Source organism: Trachemys scripta, chromosome 4 (genome assembly GCF_013100865.1).
Source record: "Trachemys scripta elegans isolate TJP31775 chromosome 4, CAS_Tse_1.0, whole genome shotgun sequence".
Taxonomy (NCBI): Eukaryota; Metazoa; Chordata; order Testudines; family Emydidae; genus Trachemys; species Trachemys scripta.
In genome coordinates, this window is record NC_048301.1 from 6,868,353 (window position 1) to 6,890,926 (window position 22,574).

At 42.7% G+C, this 22,574-nt stretch overlaps 1 protein-coding gene across 1 annotated transcript in view; it reads right to left on the reverse strand.

Annotated features, from left to right (window-relative positions):
• Positions 1–22,574, reverse strand: part of SOS2 (SOS Ras/Rho guanine nucleotide exchange factor 2) — a gene marked incomplete at its 5' end in the record, with an annotated part of 72,657 nt that overhangs the window by 41,397 nt on the left and 8,686 nt on the right. The window contains 5 exon segments of the mRNA XM_034767911.1: positions 8,566–8,664; positions 11,200–11,310; positions 19,628–19,771; positions 21,361–21,564; positions 22,046–22,210. Coding sequence (XP_034623802.1) covers positions 8,566–8,664; positions 11,200–11,310; positions 19,628–19,771; positions 21,361–21,564; positions 22,046–22,210 — 723 coding nt within the window.

A 22,574-nucleotide genomic window follows, 5' to 3' on the forward strand; every position in this document is an offset into this window, starting at 1 on the left:
CTATGGGCTAACTCATGTTTGCCCTATGTATTTTAAGAGGAATCTTACCCACAATCACTCAGTATGGCAGTAGCCTTCTTTTTCTTTCCCAGTATGCTCTCTCAGCAAGGATATTAGCTGGCTCTAAAAGTAATTGAGATAACAGGATTGACCAGATGGGCCCTCTCCCTTTATGTGATTCAAAGTACTACCACCTATATTTTCCAGATGGCCAAACATTCCCCAGTCTGTATATCATGGAAATCAAAGAACTTTTATATCTGAGAATTTGTGAGGATTATGCATGCTGAGAAGAGGCGTATAGAAAATAAGGCACTTGCCATGGTGAGTAACCCCTCTTTTCCACTTCACAAGGAAAAACCCTAAAACAGCAAAGGAAAAAGGGGGGAGAACATAAGACTGGGTCTGAAAAAAATGACATGAGGTTTATGAAGTCCTAAAACACGCAAATAGCTAAGGATTGTGACAATATGCTGATTCTGCTCCTCAGATTCCCTGGGAGGATTTCTTCCAAACTCTTTCCAAAATAAGAGATCATCGCTGGCATACGCTGACAAAAAGTTGTATTTAGTTTAGTGAAATAGCTCCAGAAAATAGTCTAAAACTGTAGCTAGTGGACATTACATGGCATCTATTTTCATTTTGTGTAAAGATATAGGGAAATCTCTCCCATTTCTGGTTTCCAACATATTGAGTTTTTGGAATCCGATTCAGGCAACTTGTTCTGGCAAACTTTACTCTCTCAAGTTCTTGCCCTTTACAGCCAAGCTTTTCGACTAAATCAACATATGAGTGCAATTTATTTGCTATTCACAGGATAAGAAAAAAGGAACATGTTTTTGCCAGAGATGTGACAGAATATTAATACTGGTAAACTGACAATCACAACAGTTTTGTCAACTTTTTTATTCGTTTTTGAAGCAAATGACTGACCACAGGAATGAAGGGCATTAGAGTTCTTCTGACCACTGATAAGCACAACTATTGGTTGTGAAGAACTGAATTGTGGTATTTTTGTTCGTTCCTTCCCTCTGGTATTTTAAAATGGATGATCTTGTGTGGATCTAATCTCTTGGAACATCCTCTAAAACTGTGCAAAAGTCCCCTTGCAATTGTAGAATGAGTTCAATTAATTGTATTTCTGCTTTTGGTCTCATGTCTTGGCACCTGAACACACTTGGGAGGCAATGTTTGCAGAGAACAGTTGTTGTAGCTCTTGACAAATGTTAAGACTCTCTTCCTTACTGGTGTAATAGAATGCCAAAAGACAGTACTATAATAGACTCATAGAGGTCAGAAAGGACCATTATGATCATCTAGTCTGACCTCCCGCATGATGCGGGCCACAACTCTGACCCACCCACTCTTATTGTGTTGACACACTTTTCTGTTGTCTTATGTTTTAGATGAACTAATGTGCTGGGCACAGATTTACTTAAGGAGCCAATCAACCTGTGGTAATCAAGGACAAGACAAGACCTTATCTCCAAAGGTTGTCCATCACAAGATCATTATGAAATTTTGCACTAATAAGTATTCTGCTCAGGACAGGTCAGAAACTGGATTAGCAGTGGCATTGTGTGATTATACCCTCAAACTATGGAGCTTGGGGGGTGGGGAGAGAGGAGGGAGCGGGCGGGAGAGAGAGAGAGAAGAGGGCGGCCAAGGCTACAGCAGGGGCGCTGCCACGCGGCCCCTCCCGCTGCGCCGCCTCCTACCGCCTGTCACGAGAGCTCCGCTCCGGTTGGCGGAGAGGGAAGGAAGAGGACCCCCCTACTGGGTGGCCGGAGCGGAACCAAAAAAAAAAGTGGCCGTGCCGCCCTAGGATTGGGCAAAATGCCGCCTCGAACAATCTGCCGCCCCAAGCACCAGCTTGCTCAGCTGGTGCCTGGAGCCGGCCCTGGTCCTCAGTCACAGTTTAAAAGGGTGGAGAATATGCTAGTCCATCAATAAAGGAAAGTCTTCATGGATTCGATGCAGAGGTCATATTCCTTCCTTACTTGAATGGCTCTCAAGAGTCTGAAGATGGTTGGCAGCTTGTTCAGGGTTTAGATAAATTCTTTGACCCTGAGTTCCTTGAAATAGATTCATAAAGCTGGTCTGGAAATCTGATAAACGGTATTTTTATAGTAGGTACCTTTGAAGCAAGAGAGAAGTTATGATCTCCTTGAATTTGTGATCATCAAGGAACTCAATCTAATGTGCATCTGATATTAGAGTTTTTCATTAGTTACAAAAGTTAATCACCGTATTTTGAACCACAGAATATTCTAAGATTGATAACTAGTTGCAGAATTCCTATGCAGACTATACTTGGCTACCTCTGTTTCTCAGCATTACTGCAAGATCAAACACCTTTATTATTATCAATATTCCTTCTCTTAGAACCTCTATGACAAACCTGTAATATCTTTTGAGGGAGGTCCTGAGTGGAGTGGCTGTACAGGTGGGCTTGTGCACAACAGTGCAGGGTTCTGCAGCTTAAAGAATGCAGTAGCCCAAAACCTCTGCATGAAAATGGAGCACATGGAAATACAAACATTGCTATTCTAGTCCACAGGCTGAAACATCAACCACAGACAGGCTGTCCTGCAGTCTTTAGATCTGCCACGGAACATGGGTAGATTTATATCCCAATGCAGAGTTCACTGCACACAGGATCACACTAAAACAGAACCACAGCAATGGCTTATCTAGTACAACCAGATACTTTAGAATAAGATGTAGAAGTTCTATTACAGGAAATTATGTACTAATATGCCACAGGGGAAGTTATCTCCTCACCTCAGTCAATTAAATGGTTGCCTTATATCATGAAGCAAAAGACTTAACATCCCTTATATTTTATCTTCACGGAACTGTGAATATGCTTGTTGTTCATAGAGGTGCCCATTCCTTTTCTGAATCCTAGTAAACTCTGACTCACAAATACCTTACAACAGTGAATTTCACAGGGTAATTATACAAGTATGTAAGAAGAGATTTCCTTTTAGCACTTTTGAATTTATCACCTATTTATTTTGTCGTTGTCTCCTAGCTCTCATATTGTATGAACATAAGAACGGCCACATTGGGTCAGACCAATGGTCCATCTAGCCCAGTTTTCAACAGTGGCCAATGTCAGGTGCTTCAGAAGGAATGAACAGAACAGGTAATCATCAAGTGATCCATCCCGTCACCCATTCCCAGCTTCTGACAAACAGAGTATACAGACACTTCAAAGCATGGCTTTGCATCCCTGTCCATCACGGCTAATAGCCATTGATGGACCTATCCTCCATGAACTTATTCAATTCTTTTTTGAACCCTGTTATAGTCTTGGCAAAGAGTTCCACAGGTTGACTGTGCGTTGTGTGAAGAAATACTTCCTCTTGTTTGTTTTAAACCTGCTGCCTATTCATTTCAGTTGGTGACCTAGTTCTTGTGTTATGAGTAAACAACACTTGCTTATTTACTTTCTTCACACCAGTCATGATTTTACAGACCTCTATCATATCCCCCCTTAGTCGTCTTTTTTCCAAGCTGAAAAGTCCCAGTCTTATTAATCTCTCTTCATATGGCAGCCATTCCATACCCCTAATATTTTTGATGTCCTTTTCTGAACTTTTTCCAATTCCAATATATCTTTTTTGAGATGGGGCGACCAGATCTGCACGCAGATGACAGGATAAAGAGAAGTGTCTGATTGACCTTCTCTGGAGCATTTGTTGTTTTATATACCATTATTCAGTTGCTTTTTTTATTTATCTTCTCCTCTCTTGAGGTTAAGTAGTCCTAATCTTTTTAACCTCTCTTCATGCCTTCAGAAACATGAAACCTCTCTTTCATGCCTCTAAGAATTTTGTTGTACTTGTCTAAACTGTTTCCATTTCTGCTACATTCTTTATGAGATGAAGTTACTACAGCATTCAAGGAGAAGGAAAACCAACAACTTATGTAATGGCATTAATATACTGTAAGTATTGTTCTCTATACCTTTCTGAATCCACATCAACATTGGGGATATTTTTTTAAATCACTAAGCAGAAGTTTTCACAATGTAATATGAAGTTCAAATTTTAACCTGAAGTTATTCATTTGTCACCATTAAAGACGCAACATTTCCCAAAAGAACGACCATACTGGATCAGACCAAAGGTCCATCTAGCCCAGTATCCTGTCTTCCGTCAGTGGCCAATGCCAGGTGCTTCACAGAGAATGAACAGAACAGGTAATCATCAAGTGATCCATCCCCTGTCGCCCATTCCCAGTTTCTGGCAAACAGAGGCTAGGGACACCATCCCTGCCCATCCTGGCTAATAGCCATGGATGGACCTATCCTCCATGAATTTATCTAGTTCTTTTTTGAACATTCCCAACATTTACTATACAATAGTATTCAAGATTTCAGTGGTTTCCCTCCCTATACTTACAAGGACAAATAACTGGGCAATTGCTGATTTTTTTAGTGGCAATCACTGTAGCTGAGCTAGAACACTGCCCCAAAGCCTGGTACTCTGTTCATCTTCGCATGTAAATCAAAATGCATCACACTTAGTAAAAAAGCTTTGGATTTTTCCTATAATCAAGAATAAATTTGCCAAAGTATTGCCCATGTATCATCTTGCGGCTTTATCTATTTTTAAGTTATAACTTAAACAAGAGCATTTTATGTAAACTTAAAAAAAAAACACCAGCAAAATATTTCTGCAGTTATTTACAAGCTTCTACACTTAAAGGTAAAAGACAAAGTTAATGATACCCAACAGTCTGTTCTTCCGTTCATGCAGAGGGTGTGTGTATGTAGTTCCCACTAGCATTAACAGGAGTTATTGGTGTGCTGAAAGTCTCTACAGACAAAAAGTCTCTTATGAGATTAGAAAGACAAGACCAAGCTTATCTAGAAAAGATTTAAGTACCTTCTCTATTTTGTATTTTGGAATATAAATAGCAACAAGTCTTCTAGAATCATGAAACAAATAAGATCTAGCAAGTTTGTAAATAAAGCATGTAATCCTCAAATGCACAGAACACCAAAGTGAAAACACCACACTAAATTAAACACTAGATCCTGTAGCTGAAAACTGTCTAAACACTATAAGGCCCTAATCTTGCAAAGATTTATGTTTGTACTTAACCTTATGCACTGTGAGTACTTCCATTGACTTCAATGAGACTACTCAATGCATAATTTTATGCACATGCTTAAGTCTTTGCAGGACTGGAGCCTAAGATTTCATATTTCAACGTAATACTAAGACATAGCCTATTCATAGAATTTTTTTTTTAGGCAGCAAGGGAACATTAAGATAATCAGTTTTACCTCCTGCATCACACAGGCCACTAAACTGGTTAAGGTATTCACATTTTAAAGACATTCGAAAAATGTCAGAGAATTGTCACATTAAAAAATGCATTTTGCTGTGAGGGAAAGAGAACAACTGTCAATGATTAAGTTCTCCTTATGGTTATTCTTCTTTGAAACAAACACTGTATTTACACGTCTATTAGTACTGACCCCAAACCAAGGGCTGGAAAAAAAAAAAAAAAAACCCCGCAAAAGTATAGCCAATTGATGCTAGTGGTATGAAGACTTATGTCTTCTGAACTAACAACTAAGGCTGGGTCTACACTACCCGCCTGAATCGGCGGGTAGAAATCGACCTCTCGGGGATCGATTTATCGCGTCCCGTTGGGACGCGACAATCGATCCCCGAATCGACGCTCTTACTCCACCAGCGGAGGTGGGAGTAAGCACCGTCGACGGGAAGCCGCAGAGGTCGATTTTGCCGCCGTCCCTACAGCGGGGTAAGTCGGCTGCGATACATCGAATTCAGCTACGCTATTCGCATAGCTGAATTTGCGTATCTTAAATCGACCCCCCCCCCCCCGTGGTGTAGATGTAGCCTAAAACAAGTCAGGCTACTCCAAGAATCAAGAATGCTTTGTATTTTGTTCATCTTTTAAGTCTCACTCAATAAAATTATAAACTTCATGAAGGCATTCAAAGTGTAGTATAATTAAGGCAATTTACATCTTCTAACCACAACAAAGCCCAGGTGTTTGGAACAAAAATTTAGGTGGTTAAAAATGTTGTTTCAAAACTTAGTAACAGTAGAAATATTTTCACAGATTAAAAATAAAAGGAAACCACTTAGATTTAAACATTACTACACGCTGTTGGCAACCCAAACATTATAACCCTGTGCTAAGACATGAGACTCCAAGTAAAACCAATTATGTTTTTGTTATCTAACGTTGACTGAACTGCAAAAAGTAAACAGCATAAAGAGTGAAAATTAAACTACCATTTAAAAATGTTAACAATCTTACGCATTAACAGAATTAAATACTTGAAAAACCCAATATTGTTAACCTGAGTTTCCATTCAGTTTTTTCCACTGTTAAGTAGATTTTAACTTGTCTGAGTGCTACAATGTGATAAGTTTTAGGTTGCAAAGTTTGCTATTTCTTTCCACACATATTAAGTACATCCTTGGAACTGTACACAAAGACCATCTAGCAATATAGAACTGAAAGGTTGTATTAGTTGCATGACAATACAAACTGACCGCATGCTAAGGCAAGCCCCATACCACTGCAATATGCACACAATACATCAGGGGTCAGCAACCTTTCAGAAGCGGTGTGCCGAGTCTTCATTTATTCACTCTCATTTAAGTTTTCGCGTGCCAGTCATACATTTTAACATTTTTAGAAGGTCTCTTTCTATAAGTCTGTAATATATAACTAAACTATTGTTGTATATAAAGTAAATAAGGTTTTTAAAATGTTTAAGAAGCTTCATTTAAAATTAAATTAAAATGCAGAGCCCCCCGGACTGGTGGCCAGGACCCGGTCAGTGTGAGTGCCACTGAAAATCAACTCGCGTGCCGCCTTTGGCACGTGTGCCATAGGTTGCCTACCCCTGCAATACATTTTAGGTAATGTAATCTTTTTAATTGTGAGCTTAATTAAAAAATTCTTAGCACTCATGCAATAATGAAATTTAAGAAATAACCCAATATCACTTCATTCCTTTAAATGAAATATTTATAGTTTAATTAATCATTCACTTGTTCACGAATGTGTTACAAATCTATTTCTTAGCACCATCTCTACTACAACAGAGATGGGCAAACATTTTTGGCACATGGTCTGCAATCATGAAAAATCTCTGAGGCTACAAGTGTCCCAAGATCACTCCCTATAGCCAAGATATCGCATTGTCCCTAGTCACATTTCCGTTCTTTGTTTATTCATTTATAATGCTTATCTCATACTCCCAACAAGAGTTGTATTTCTGCCTTTTGATGGACCCTCTATCCTGCCTGGGTCCCTGTCTCCATTAACTCAAATCAGAAGCAAACAAATACAGACAAATGGAGGTATGCACAACTGTTATTATGCTATTTATCAGGTGCTATGAACAGGGTTACCTGCAAAAACATATGCTGCGGTGTGGACTACCTTGCCAGGGCACATAAGAAGCACTAGATACACAGGTAATCTTTGGTCATACCCGCAGATTACTTTTTGTATAGGTAATGTCTCTTTATTTCCCAACACACAGAATTATTTATAAATCCACATCAGTTTCCAAACTATGCAGTCTTGTTCTTGGTAACAAAGCTATTGAAAACAAAATGCTATAGGAATATAATTTAACTACCAACTAAATCAGGATTCCATAAATCTTTGCGAATGTCCTCACTTTTTAAGGTACAAAATATGAAAGCCTCTCCAAAAAAATTTTTTTTTTAAAAGGAGTGTTGTGGATGTACTCTTCTCCCATCCTCATTATGGGGAAAATGTGCTAGGCTTTCAAAGCTTCTACTTTATTTATTTCTCAGCCGTGGCCACTTGGAACCCTGAATAGTCAAAATAGATTATTCTGATTTTGCTGAGTGTGAAACACAAGTTTTCCAAAAATAATAAGATGGATTTGCTTGCCTTGAGCTGAGAGGCCCAGACATTGAGTTGAACTATCTTTTACTGAATTAGGAAAATGTATGAAATAAAAGTAAACAAAGAATTAAAAGCAATTCACACTGTAAAATTAATGAAAATCTCACTTGAATGCCAGTTCAATTTAATAAAAAATAGACCTAGCATGCCACAGCACACAAGCAATAATCAAAGATTTATGGACGCTTTGAGAACTGGAGTAGTTTGAATTTTGCATGATTTAATATTGATAATATATTGTAACAATCAATTTACTTTCTAACCATGCAATCACTACTGTAAAGTTTATGCTTAACTATACTCACATCGACAAAGAGTCCTGTGGCACCTTATAGGCTAACAGACATATTGGAGCATAAGCTTTCATGGGTGAATACCCACTTCGTCAGACCATGTGTCTGACGAAGTGGGTATTCACCCACGAAAGCTTATGCTCCAATACGTCTGTTAGCCTATAAGGTACCACAAAACTCTTTGTCGCTTTTTACAGATCCAGACTAACACGGCTACCCCTCTGATATATTCATATCCTATCTTCATGCACAGTAAATAAAAATTAACTCCCCTAGTTAAACTAAAATTACTCATGCTTTATATGAAACTGCACTACTGTCTTACCTGTAATAATTCAAAATAGTGCAAACAATGATAAACTGGGATCAGCATAAGTCGTGGAAGAACATACCGTACAGCTTCTTTAAAACCTTCAGCAATAGACTGAAAAGGAAAAAAAAGTGGCATTATTACCACATATAAGCCAAAAAAAGGAGGGAAGAAGTTGAGAGGTTTTTCCAGAGTTTTATTAATTTGTTTGTGAGAAATATAGATACAGTGAATCTTAAGAAGGGCTTGAATGAGTAAGGTGTGGTGAGATGGTAGGCAAGGAGGCAGAGTGCATTGTAAATACTGGAAGCACATTTTTTAAAAGCAGGACAGATCAGAACAGTGCACACATGCTCCTAGTTTGCTATTAAAAATTCACCCATGGCTTGCAAGATACAGCATCCTCAACTGCCTTGGTGAGAATCTGCAGTGGCAACCTCATAAAATAGGCAACTTATCAGTTTCACTGTGATTACCTCTATTTTAACCAGAAACAGCAAATCAACATACAATGTGCTGGAACATGTTAACTACAAAACAATTTACAAACAGCTCTCTGATCACACAAAGCCATGTGGACCTTTATCCTTAACAGACTTCATACTTCAGCAATGTCTTCAGTACCAGCCACAATACTTAAGTTTTTCCTCAATCAAGATTTCCATTGCATTAACAAAATATTCCTCAGGAAAGCCTAGGTCACCTGGTTTTAAGATCTACACAAAAAACTAGTTATGCATTTCCTTTTCTTATTAATTAGCACTAGCTCAAAAAGCCAAAAATTAAGAACATGCAGAATTCTACAGTGAAACTGTATTCATGACTAAGCAGACAAACCTAAAGCACACAGTCATGCCTGGGAAGTTAGGGTATTAAGGCATAAAGCCTGAAAAACATTATGATCAGTCAGATATGCTCAAACCCACTTCTTTAATGGATATTTTACTATAAGTAACAAAAGGAATTTCTATTTCCTGCAGAATTTGGTGCTGGAATGCAGTGAGAGCTTACAGACTACTTGGGACTCAGAGACAATGGGACCAAAGGGAACCCCACAAGAAATTCAAGTACCCCACCTCCTACCACCCTGCAAAAGGGTTTGTGGCACTCACATCTCTCTTCTGTCAATGCTACCTCCTGCTCTCCAGATCTCAAAGTGCACCGTGTCTTTCCCTCCAGATCCTTGCTAGATCCACAGGCCCAAATATTTAAATTCTGCCTTAATCTACCGCTCTGACATGCCACAGAAATCAGGAGATCTTGTTAAATACACGGGATAATACTAGTCGTGGTAACTGTGGGATTCACATATTTATTTAATCAACAAAAATGATTTTAAAGCGGTTTTGCTTTTTGATCCGTTAACTAATGCAGTAGCTCAGAAGACAAGAGGAGGAGAAAGAATTTCCAAGGGATTCTGGGAAAGGAACATAACTTTTTTAAGCCTGGATCAGAAAAAAAGCAGAGCGATATCAAAGACACACCTTAAAATTAAGTAACTGTGGAATGGAAATGTATTTATCCAATGTTTTCCTTTCTGGAAATGATCTGTCAGTCTAAGACATCTAGACTGGACCTCTCTTTCTGCAATTGCCAGAGGCAGCTCATGGTTGTTCATGGGACTTCAAGGCTTGACCATACCTCTTCTGCCTTCACTCCAATTTGATGGAGACAAAATGCTAAGGAACATCCCAAACACAGTCCAACTCTTAGTATTGGGGGGGCGGGCGGGAAAGAGTCAAGAGAGGATGCCAGCTTCCTTCCCAAGTGACTCAGGATTCACCTGAGTATCTGGGATAAGGCTCCAGAGTTTTTCCCTACAGAGGTGGACCGGCCATGGGTGGTCGTTTTTGTTTGTTTGGGGGTTGTTGGTTTTTTTTGGGGAGGGGGGAGGGGGGGAGAAGGGGTTTACTGCACTGACCAAGGAATCATCAGGTGCAGAATGATGGTCTTGTTTATTGAGTCCCAAAAGGTGAAGAGGACTGACTCACCCTTGAAGAGATGTCTCGGGAGGAGTCTCAGCTGGCACGATGGGACATAAAGACCCTAACAAGCTGTCCAAACTGAGTCCTTGCCCAAGCAGGGTCTGTGGGATAGGAGCAACTGTGGCAGAGCTCTCCTTCTGTGGCTCCTTTGAGTCTCCTTCCAGATGAAGAACTCTTAGCCATTTGTAGGCACTGTTTAGCAGGATCTGCCATGCTGGGGGGGAAGGGGAAAATAAACAAGGGAAGGAGCTCAGTGGGTGGTCCTGTTAAGGAATGGATCCCTGAAAAAAGTCAACCACTGAATGAAGGACAAGGTGTAGGTGGGGAAGGAGAGAGAGAGAGAGAACATTGTTCATTGATTTGGTATTAAAAATGGGGATGGCAATGGAAAAGACAGGAATGCCATGTCACCGCTTTGCTGGAGGCAAAGAATCTAGTACAAGGGCTGAAGGGAAGTGACCAAGACCCACGGACGTGTCTGAGCTGCCTCCAGTATTTGCAAAAAAGAGAGAGGCGCAGCCCAAATACCTTAATCTGAGGAGAAATCATGATCCAGGATCCCACTAGGATTTCCCCCAACCCCAAAGAGTGATTGGGAACAGGAAATATAGGATGAATCTCAAAAAAGAAATGTGGTATTTCTTGAGTGAGATTTCATACTTACCTGAAAATGTAGTGCAACAGCTGGTTTAGCCATCAAGTTATTAAAATGCTCATGAAACCGTGGGGAAAGAATATCCTGGGACAAAGTTTCATATGGATCAAAGGCTTGTTCCTAAAGAAAGGAGGAAATAATTATGTATATACAGTAAAAGGAGCAGGACATCTTTTGTGCTCAGCTGTACAATTTGTTTATTGAGCTCTGATGTTTAACATGATTTTTCAAGAAAGTTTCAGCTCACTCAAAAATAATATAACTCAGTATATCCCATAATTCATTAATGTATATTTTAATACATGCACAAACCTATTGTGAGCATTGCTCAGCATCACTGTATTTGTCATTAACAAAAATTTTAATGAAATGGTGGTAGCCAAGAGGCAAATTCTTACTTACAGTCCAGTAGCGATCCCATCACCAACAAGTCATGTTTTGAAAAGGCTTCTCTAACACATATGAAAACAATGATTACCCCACAGTAACTTTGGTTCTCTAAGCTAATGTCAGTGTGGATCCCACAGTAGGTGCTCATGTGCCTCACACGTTGCAAGACCTGATTTCCTATGAAATTTCATGTACGGAAGATCAGCCCTAAGTGCTTGGAGCTCGCTCACTCTCTCCTGGCCAAAGTGCTTGCAGCTAGGAAGACTGTTTTCAGAAAGAGCCTTCTTTTGAGTCCGAGTCTCGACAGGATGACACAGTTCTGAGGCAGGAGCCATCTCTTTGACCAGTGGGTAAATATACATCACATCCTTGAGGAGCTTCAACACTACTGGGTGAGAGAAGATGGAGCACAAATGTACAGGCAGATGGCAAACTGAGATCAGAATGGGATGGACCTTAGTGGAGCTGAACAAAAGATCAGTGTTTCAGATGCAGCAAGTAGTCAAGCATCTGTGGTACTTGCATAGGAGCCAAGCCTTGTTAGGCCACCAAGATCAAGAACCTTTTCCAAGTTGACAATTAAGTCCTCCTGGTTGTTGTCTTTGGTTGTTGTCCAGCCATCCTGAGATAGGAGAGGTATCTCTCTCGTGGTTGTTGTCTTTCTATTCCGTAATCGCATCTCCTGGAGTTGCCATGGGCAGTCCCCTGACCGTAGTACTTAGCCAGCCAATATCCAGGCTGTCAGGTGCAGAGACTTCAGGACCGGATGAACTATCTGGCCATGGTGCTGTAAAATCAGGTCCAGGCACTATGGGAGCTGGTTCAGAGGCTGAATGGACATCTATAGCAGGTCTGTCAACCAAAATGGCTGCGACCAATGTGGTGCTATGAGAATCATCGTGGCTGTGACTCTTGAATTTGGAAATCACCATGGAAGATGGGGGAATAGGTGGAAAGACAAAGGAAGGAAGATGCTGGTCAATGAACCTGGAACAGAGATGACAGTGTGTTACTGTCCTTGGTGGTGAACCGGTTTAATACAGGAACCCCCCAATGATAGAATACTGGCACTACAACATCTCTCTGCAGTGACCATTCATGACTGGCATGGTTATCTTCTCACGAAGTCTCTAAGACAATGCTGACTCCTGGGAAGTGAAGAGCCATTGGGGTTACCCCTGTTGCTAGCACCATATCTAGAATTTGATGGCCTCCAGGCAGAGGGGCGAGAAGCATGCATCTCCTTGTTTATGCAGTGCATCACAGATGTGGCATCCACCAGGTTCTACACTGTGGAATTTCAGAGGACAGGCAGGAACACCACACAGGCCAGCCTGATGGCCCTGAGTTCCATGATGTTTATGGGAACTCCTATGTTCTCCAGGAACCAGATCCCTTGCATTCGCAGGTGGTCCAGCTAGGCTCCACAACTTTTGCCTGATGCATCTGTGACTGAAGTCTTTGTTGAGTAGGAGGAACAAAAACAGTACCCCCTCTGCTTAATTTTTTGGGGTCCAGCACATGTCAACTCTGCAACGATATGAGGTGGCCCCAAAACCTTACTGTCCATCTGATGTCTTGGAGGGGAACAGATGAATTTGACCCTAAGAAGTAGCAGCCTCGGGTGAAGTCTGGCAAGCAGCATCACATACATGTCATGCTGGCATATGGTTTAACAACCCAAGGCAAATCTGTAACCATTGTAGTCTGATCTTATCTCAAGTAATAGTGATTGCAATGACAGGAACCTGAACTCTAATAGGTTTGCCCACTCTGACCTGGAGTCTATCATAACTCCAATGAACTCTATCCTCTGCATCACAATTCACTAGGACGACCTCCGGACAAACAGGAAGGGAGAATACTCTAGGTTTGTTGCGGTCTCATGCTGGGATCTGCCTTTGACCAGACAGTTATGCAGGTAAGCATACACATGGATGCCCTGCCTCCTCGGGTATGCTGCAACCTCTGTTAGCCAGGTTGTAAAGAGACTCAGTGCTGTGGAGTGTTTGAATAATAGTACCTTTTGCTGGCAGTGATTTGGCCTCACTGTGAATCTCAAGTACTTCCTGTGAGCTGGGTGAATCTTTGACAAGAAGGGAGAGACCCTCTTTCAGGTAAGGAAATTATATTTCATGAATAAGGTGTGAGGGTTGGCCACCCAGCGAGGCATCTCAGTTTGGTTGAGGGTATCAATATGGGTTCTGGGTTGGTGCCAAGGTTCTTCACTGTGTGCCATTCCCACCTTGGCAGACTTAGGGACTCTTTTCTTGGAATTAAGTTTCACAGTCTCCTTGTGGGATGATCCCATGTGTTGCTTGGAGCTCACGGTCTATGCAGGATTGTTTCAGTGTCGTCCTTCTGCTCCTGGGGCACAGGCTCTGATGTTGAAGGTGTCAGCACTGAGGTCACTGGTGTTGAGGGCATCAAAACTGATGGCGCCAGTTTTGACAGCGTCCCCTTAGTTGCCTCTTTCACTAACTGCTCTTGGAGTGTGGTAGCGAATGCTGACTCTTTCAGTTCCACTTTGGTAGCTGTCACTTCCTCTGGGTCTGAGGATACTTTCCAAGTAGTTGTATCGGCCGGTCCACGCATGCACCCTTGCATTGCCGTGTAGTTTCGCCCAAGCGATAAAGGGCAGGGCGAGACTAACTGTCTCTTTAGTTCCTTCTCCACCGCAGACCTATCAAATCCACAGCAGAGGGGAAGGAGGGTGGGTTTGGAATACATATAGGGACCACACATCTTGAAGACTTCCGGAAAGGCTTTGTAGATTAAAGGCCAGGGCTCTATGTACATCGAGGAAGTGAAGCCACCGTTCCTCATTTGAGGTGTGCGGTTTGGGAAAGATGATGGGAAGGTGTATGGATTAATTGGGATGCAGGCACAGGGAAACCCTGTGCTTATGAAATGTGGTGAAAGGGGGGTTTGCCATCATAGCCCCCAGTTCACCAACCCTCCTTGCAGAAGTAACAGCAACCAGGAAAGTTACTTTCTTAGAGAGAAAAGAGAGGAGGCCAGAGACTGAAGGGATGGGAGTGCAAGGGGGCCCTTAGTACTGTGAGGACCAGGTTGAGGTCCCACTGAGAAGCAACAGTCTGGATGGGAGGGTATTTGCATACAAGGCCTTTCCAGAATCTGGCAGTCAAGGGGTGGGTGAAGAGGGAATGCCCCTCCATAGGAGGGTGGAAGGTACTAATGGCCGCTACGTGCGCTTTGATGGAGCTGAGGGCAAGTCCCAAGGCCTTCAGAGAGAGAAGGTAGTCTAATAGCATGGGAATGCCCACAGCCTCGGGGGCAAGCCCTCTGTGTTGGGCCCAGGCAGTGAAATGAGCCACTTGGCGTGGTATGATTGCCTTGTCGAATACTTTCTGCTATCGGAGAGGATGTATTGGACCACCGGCGAGCACTCCTGCGCTAATGGAGGTGTCCATCCAAAAACCAAGCTGTCAGGTGGAGCACCCTTAGGTTGGGGTGTCTGAGCCTGCCGTTGCGTTGTGTGAGTAGACTCGGAAACATTGGTAGTAAGGGTGGAGGATGCTTCGATATGCGGAGAAGAAGAGGGAACCAAAACTGGAGAGGATGGAATCCACTCTAGGGTAAGAACACTGTAGTGAGAGTGATCCATGGAACGAAATCAGGGTGGGGGATATGAAGGAGATAGTGCCATAAACTTCATGGCATAGCCACATTGAATGACGTCCAGGACCCACTTGCCCGTTGTAATCATGCTCCACACCGGCAGAAAGAGTTTGAGACAGCCCCCGAAAGGGGTGGTTGATGGCTCGCTAGTTGAGCTCAGAAATATCACTTAAGCGCAAAATGAGCGTGATGTGTGGAGGACTGCACTGTCGGAACAGGTGGATGGACTGTGGGCCCTAGGACCTTTCTGGGGAGGTTTGTGGCCCGTTGGTGGTAGAACCGGGAAGTTCTGTAACGTTGTGCAGGCAGTGGGCAATAAAACTTTCACTCTGGAAATGACGTGTATATACCTAAGGATTTCAAGTTGGCTTTAGAAGCTTTTAGCGACTACAAGGAATCATCTATCTTTTGATTGAAGAGGTGTGATTCATCAAAGGGCAGATCTTCAATTGTGTTCTGTATTTCTCTAGGGAAACCTGAGGAGTGTAACCAGGATTCCCTCCTCATGATGATTCCAGTTGCCAAAATGGGCGAGGATGTGTCTGCTGAATTCACCGCAGCCTGAAGTATGGACTTAGCAACCAACTTTCCTTTAGATCTGCTTGGAATTCAGAACAATCCTATGAAGGCAGCTTATCCATGAATTTCACCATCTGTCCATAGTGTAGGAATTCGTACTTGGCCATTAGTGCCAGGTAGTTTGAGATCTGGAACTAGAGGCGAGCTGAGGACACCACCTTTCAGCCCATAAGATCCAATCTCTTGCCCTCCTTGTCAATGGGGGTGGAGCATGGGTGCTATTGTTTAGCCCACTCAATAGAAACTCTGACGTGTGTGTGTGTGCATGCGTGTGCGCGCGTGCCACACAGTGCATGCCGGTTGGAGAATGTCTTTGTTGACCCTGGCCAGTACTGATGCGTGCAAAATGTCTAGTAGATGGCACTGCTTGTCCTGCATCTCTTCCAATAGTATCTCAAGGGCATGAGCTATCCTACATAGCAGCTCTTGAAACTGACGGCGGTAGTTCGGAGAGGGGATCGACAACACAGTCTCATCTGGGGAGGATGACTTAAATCCCTCCATATCCTGATAGACATGTCCTCAGAACAGAAGTGTTGGCCAATACAGGATGTCTGGGCCCTCAGATTCTGAGGAGGAACTGAAGTCCTGAATCAGTGGCAGCGCTGATGAAGCCAGCAATGTTGTATGAACATGGCCAGAAGGTGGCAGATCCGATATGGGGGATAGTGCCCTCTTGGTAGGTGAGGGTACCAGGACACGTGGAGACTGCATTTTTTCCAGGACAAAGAGTTTCATGAGGCCCAGGAGCAGCTGAGAGTCTCCCTGGAATCAATGGCACCCAATCTATGGATGGGACAGGGCGGTAAGGTTACTAGTTTCAGAACCAGCGATTCCCTAGATGCCAGTGGGCCGATGCCAGGCCGTGCAGGTCCATAACGAAGATCAGCAGGTCCAGTGAGCAATGTGACTTTTTGTCACTGCTGTGGGTCTTAGAACATGGTGCCCCTGCTTGGCCGGAACTAGTGGACAGCACGGCATCCCTCTTAGACCTGGGGGAAGACTTATTGCCATGCTAAGTGCATGCTTCTGTGACTCATGGCTAGGCCCCGACCCGGGGTCTGTAGCACTGGTACCAACGAAGCTGGGCTAGGTCTTTGCAGCAGGAGGTGCACTCTTGGGTTATTCAGGCTACAGGGGGTTTCCCCAGCCAGGATCCAATTGTGGCCCCGTGGTGACTTCCATAAGGCACTCAAGTCAAAGGGCTCTGACTTCCTACGTACGGGCAGGACAATGTGGTCAGATGCTGGCTGCGTAATGTGCTGTCCCAGCTCTGCGCAAATAGCAAACCTCAATTAAATTGCCCAATAAATTCACAGACTTGGTTTTTAGCGAAGGTGCCGGGCCAGGTTTATTGTCGACGAAGCACGGTAATAGCACCTGGCGGACTCTACGAGGATACTAAGACATGTATGCCCGTGACAATGGATGCAGCTTAGTCAGTGGCGGGACTTTTCACTGCTCCCTAGGCTGGCCAAAGATACTCCCTTTGAGATACATCTTTATATCCCAGTACAAACAAGTTAGTACTGCCCCTTTGACATAGTTACTGCCCCCTGATGTCGCTAGTTATTACCCACCATTTTGTATATGTTGGTTTGATTAAAACATTTTTATTACGTACTGTTATCCTGACCTTCTTTTAGGAGGGGTCAGTGTGTTTCTGTTATTCTTGGGGAATGTTTTTGTACCATCCTTGTTATTGGGATGTCTTGGTACCATCTGATATCAGGATGTGTTTGCATGAGCACTTTGTGACTAGCACTTCTTAGGAATGTGTATTTTTGCAATATCAGCCCTGATCTTGCCAAATTTTGTGAGTAGGTCCTGCCTTATACCAGGCCTTTCATAAAAGGGCTTATGTTTTAGTATCTCTTCCTACTACGGGAAGGAGAGACAGATGCTGCACCTGGATGCAGTCTGAGCTTCACCCAAGCAGTAAAGACAACGCTGGTGCTCCTAGGTGAGGGAGAACAAATGAGGGCAGGAAGCCCAGACTTTGAATCCCAGCCTCTTCATCATACTCCAGTACTCAGACATGGGTGCTGGAGGAAATCTGAGGGAGGAGGCGGTATTGTTTGGTTGGGAACCGCCGAGGCGGTGTCCTGAGTCCTGTGACTTACAGAATTTTCAGAAACAAGAAAATTACTACTGAAAACCAAGCAAAATCCTAACTAACTCCAGTACCCGGGGGGAGGGATAGCTCAGTGGTTTGAGCATTGGCCTGCTAAACCCAGGGTTGTGAGTTCAATACTTGAGGGGGCCACTTGGGGATCTGGGGCAAAATCAGTACTTGGTCCTAATAGTGAAGGCAGGGGGCTGGACTCGATAGTCCCTTCCAGTTCTAGGAGATGGGATATCTCCATTAATTATTATTATTATTTAAAATGAATTATTTTAATTATACCCAGATATGGGTGCGGGGGGGGGGGGGACAGAAGCAGACTGGTGGTTTCCTGCCAAACAGAGTGGCTTCCCCAGTCTTTAATCCTATGAAACTTTCAGAAATAAGAAAACTACTACAAAAAAACAAGATCCCAACTAAATAAAGAATAAAAAACAGGTTTTTATGGAGAAAAGTTTGGAAAATATGTCACCAAAGATGAAAAGACAGCAGAAACTCTGACCCGGACCATGAGGCGGTGAGAAGGAAGTAAAGATGCAGTCAGTCTGCCCTGCCCTTTATCGCCTCAGGTGAAACCACAAGGCAATGCAAGGGCGCATATACAGACTGGAGTACACTGCTACTTTGAAAAGTTCCAGCTCCGAGCGCATGCGCATCACCCTCAATGAAATACAATAGGGACCATCACTCAAGGAAGAAATTTCTAGTGTAGACCAGCCCCTAGTTTAATTCTGAAAGTGAATTAAGCTAAACCAAATTATTGTCACTTGAATTCTGAATAAGGGCTTTTCTTCACTACCGGAGTAAGTGGACCTAAGTTATGCTACTCCAGCTATGTGAATAACATAGCTGGAGTCAACGTAGCTTAGGTCAACTTATCCTGGTGTCTTCACTGCGCTGCGTCGATGGGAGACGCAATCCGGTTAATTTACCTTACTCTTCTTCTCAGGGAGCTGGAGTACCAGAGTCGACGGAAAGCACTCTCTTGTCAATTTAGTGGGTTTTCACTAGACCTGCTAAATTGACACCCGCTGCATCGATGGCAGCAGTATCGATCTGCCTGGTAGTGAAGACAAGCCCTAAGAGTGTCCACACAGGTTTAATGCGGTTTTGCTAATCCACTTTAAAAAAATCACACTGTAATTCAGATTAATTTTCCTGAATGTCCCCGTGTAGATAAGCCCTACGTCTCTCACTGTAAGGAACTTTCAAATAATTTTTGTGGCTCCGTTCTGCACTCTCTCCAAATTTCCAACCTCCTGTTTAAAATTTTGACACCAGAACTGGATGCAGTATTCTAGCATCTGTCTCCCCAATGCCGAATACAGAGGTAAAATCACCTCCTCACTCCTACTCTCTTGTTTATGCATCCAAGGATTGCATTAGCCCTTTTTGTCACATCATCACACTTGGAGCTCATGGTGAGCGGCTTGTCCACTATGACCCTTAAATCATTTTCAGAGTCACTGCTTTCCAAGACACAGCCCCCCATTATGCACGCATGGCCTGCATTCTTTGTTTCTGGATGCATGACCTTGTATCTGTCTGTATTAAAAGGCAGGTTTGAATGGGCCCATCTTACCAAGCAATCTAGATTGCTCTGTATGACTGCCCTATCATCATTCTCTGTTCAGAACCTCATGGACACTAGCTTAATATGAAGATACAAACTATTCCTATGAAGTGATTTTAGAACCTCACCTCTGCCAGATCTTCAAAGCAGCTGCCAGCCAAAGGATGAGGACTACTTTCGTCTGTCATTTCAACAGTATCCTCAATCAACCCCAAAAGCTTCACAGTCAATTCATGAATATCTGAAATGTTGCTAAAGATCGTATCGATATCCTGAGAAAACAAAAGTTATGCTTTAGTAATATTTGTTACCATTTCCTTTACTCTTTTGCAGACATCCAAGTGTTTCAAACAAAGCGTGAGCTATCTAAGCCTTGTCTACACTGGCAGCAGGGTGTGGGGCACACGTTGCTTACACGCTGCAGTGAAAACAGGCTGCATCCACGCTGCTGGAGCTTCTCCTCACTGCTGGAGCTTTTTTGTGCTACCTCCATCATGCCAGAGCCTTTCCCTGCAGCAGGAAAAAGCTCCAGCAGCGTGGAGGTAGCAGTGCAGACGGAAGTGGCACTGCTTGGGCGTAGAGAGAGCCATGTAGGGTATACCCACAGGATTCAGGTTTGTTATTACTCGCCTAAGCAGTGCCTCACTGTCTACATGTCTATGCAGTGCCTCTGCTCTACATGCCGCCACAAGGAACGTGCAGTGTAGACATACCCTAAATAGGTACAAGACAATAGAAAGAGAGGGGAAAGGAAGTCAAGTTCTAGGCATCAATTCAGGCTGAGCGGTCATGCTTGGGCATATTCACTTCGATCCAACATCGCACGATTTTTACTTTTAAATGTCCAAGAGCATGGTGCAGTATCCAATCCAGCGTTCGAGAGCAGTGTTTCTTGTGAGAGAGGCTATGGGTTATTCATTGGGTAGGACAATGGGGTCCAACTTTTTTAGCCTGTACACTAACAGGCCACAATCAGGATGGGAGGGGCAGTTTATAGCTGTCATTATTTCCCCTCCATCACCCTCCTTGCTCTTTTCTGTCTCTGAACTTAAACTGAAGTGAAAATTTAAAAACAGCCCCCAGCTCAGGTCTCAATGACAAAACTTTATGATCAAAGCTATGCAGTCACTTTTTCAGAATACCAGCTGGGCTTGGAGAGGGAAGTGGCAGCTTCCTTTTTCAAGTCCTGCTTTTACTGTCCCGTATCTCACACCCCCCTCTGGGCAGACTTCCCCAACCCACCATCTGGAAAGTACCCTTCTCTTGACTCCAACCTCTGAATGACATCACTGGCTTCTCCTGCTACCTCCAGCCTTGCCCCACTCCATCCAATGCTCAGGAACTCATCCCATCTCTCCCTGCCCACACCTTAGCCCCCAAATCTCTCTCCACCCCTTTATCAATTCCCCCCTTTCCCTGTCAATTAAGGTAAATTACCAAGGTTTCACATCTTCCTCTTTTTGAGAGACATCTGCAGCCCCTCTTCCTAGTACACTCGTTCCTAGGAACCCCAGCTCCTCCACCTGCTGCTATGCTGCTTGCCTGGTAAAGTGCAGGTGCATAATTGCATAAGGATCAGATTTTCTACCCACATGACCATCTGGCACTATAACTATTGTTTGCATCTAACAGGGAACCTTGCTTTCTAAACCTTGGTCTGAGAATATTCATCTAAGACTGTTACCTGCAGTCCCTCCCTCTTATTTCAGGCACCAGTCACCACTTCCGTTATACACTAGGATACTTCAAGCCAAATTTCACCTACTCTGCTACAGCCAATGTCAATTTGCTAAGTTGCGGTTGAAAATGGATATGCAAGTATTTAAGCATTAAAACAGTAATCTATTAAAAAGGGACTTACGTAAGGTGTGAACAACTTTCTATTAGACAGGAAAGCTTCCCGGAACACTTTTATTATCAGATTCAACTCCCGTAGATATTGTCTTTCTTCTGCAATTTCAGTTCTCACTAGCTCATAGTAATTGAGTTCACCTGAAGAAGAGGGCTCATCTTCACACAGCGAAACCAAACCAATAACATCCTGATCAAACATATCCATCAAAACCTAGTAAAGAGTGAAAGTCAAGTTTTTATACAAATCTGATTTCTATCCTTCATTCAAACTCAATGGTCTCAATTTGTTCAAAAACTAGTGAACTGTATTTAACACAACACTTTCTGTAATAAAAATCACGAGGTAGCAATGTTGAAACTTTGGCAGGATCAATTGCCAATGCTGTGGTTTTTTATAATTTAGTGCAGCAGGAAAACAAGTTAGGATTTGCGAAAGATGGGTTCAGAAGAACAGAAGGCATCTTGCAAAATCTTTTGCCTGATGATGAAGATAACTGAAATTCAACAAAAAAGATTTCTGAACAATTTAATAAAGATGAAACTAGAAAGACTTTTTTCCTAAACCACATAGAGTGGAGAATCTACCATTACAAAGAGGAGTTATAATAATGATAATCATAACAGGATGATGCAGTTGGGAACTAAAGGACAATGTTTTTAAACATCACTATAGCAAATCAATTATTTCTTACCTTATCAGCACACATAGACACTTTAATGTCTTGCTGGGAGATTTCAAAGTGTCGTATATTGAAAACATAATTTCCAGCCAGTTTCAAAATGTCAGCTGAGATGTATTCCAAAACAGCCACAATATAAAGAGAGACATGATAATCTACTTTATAGCCTAGAACCTCCTGCAAATTAAAAACAAAACACAGTAAAATCATACTTATGCCTGAAAGTTATTCTGACATTGAGCACTATATTTGAAAAGTAAGATATTAGCATTTTTACCAAAAGGATCTTTGCTTTGAGTTACCAGCTAAAACGCAGCTGCAAGAGCCAGAACACAGAACAGAAAACGGGAGTCGGTGGCCAACAATATTCACCAAGGAAGATCTTCGAAACACGCCACTGTCACACTTTGCCTATTACAGAAACGTGGCTTTTCAAATCCCGTTAAAATTAAATGACTTGAGTGGGACCATTCATGTGCTTAAAATTAAGTACGCCTACATCCTTGAGGGATGAGAGCCTACATATGGAAAATGAAGGGAA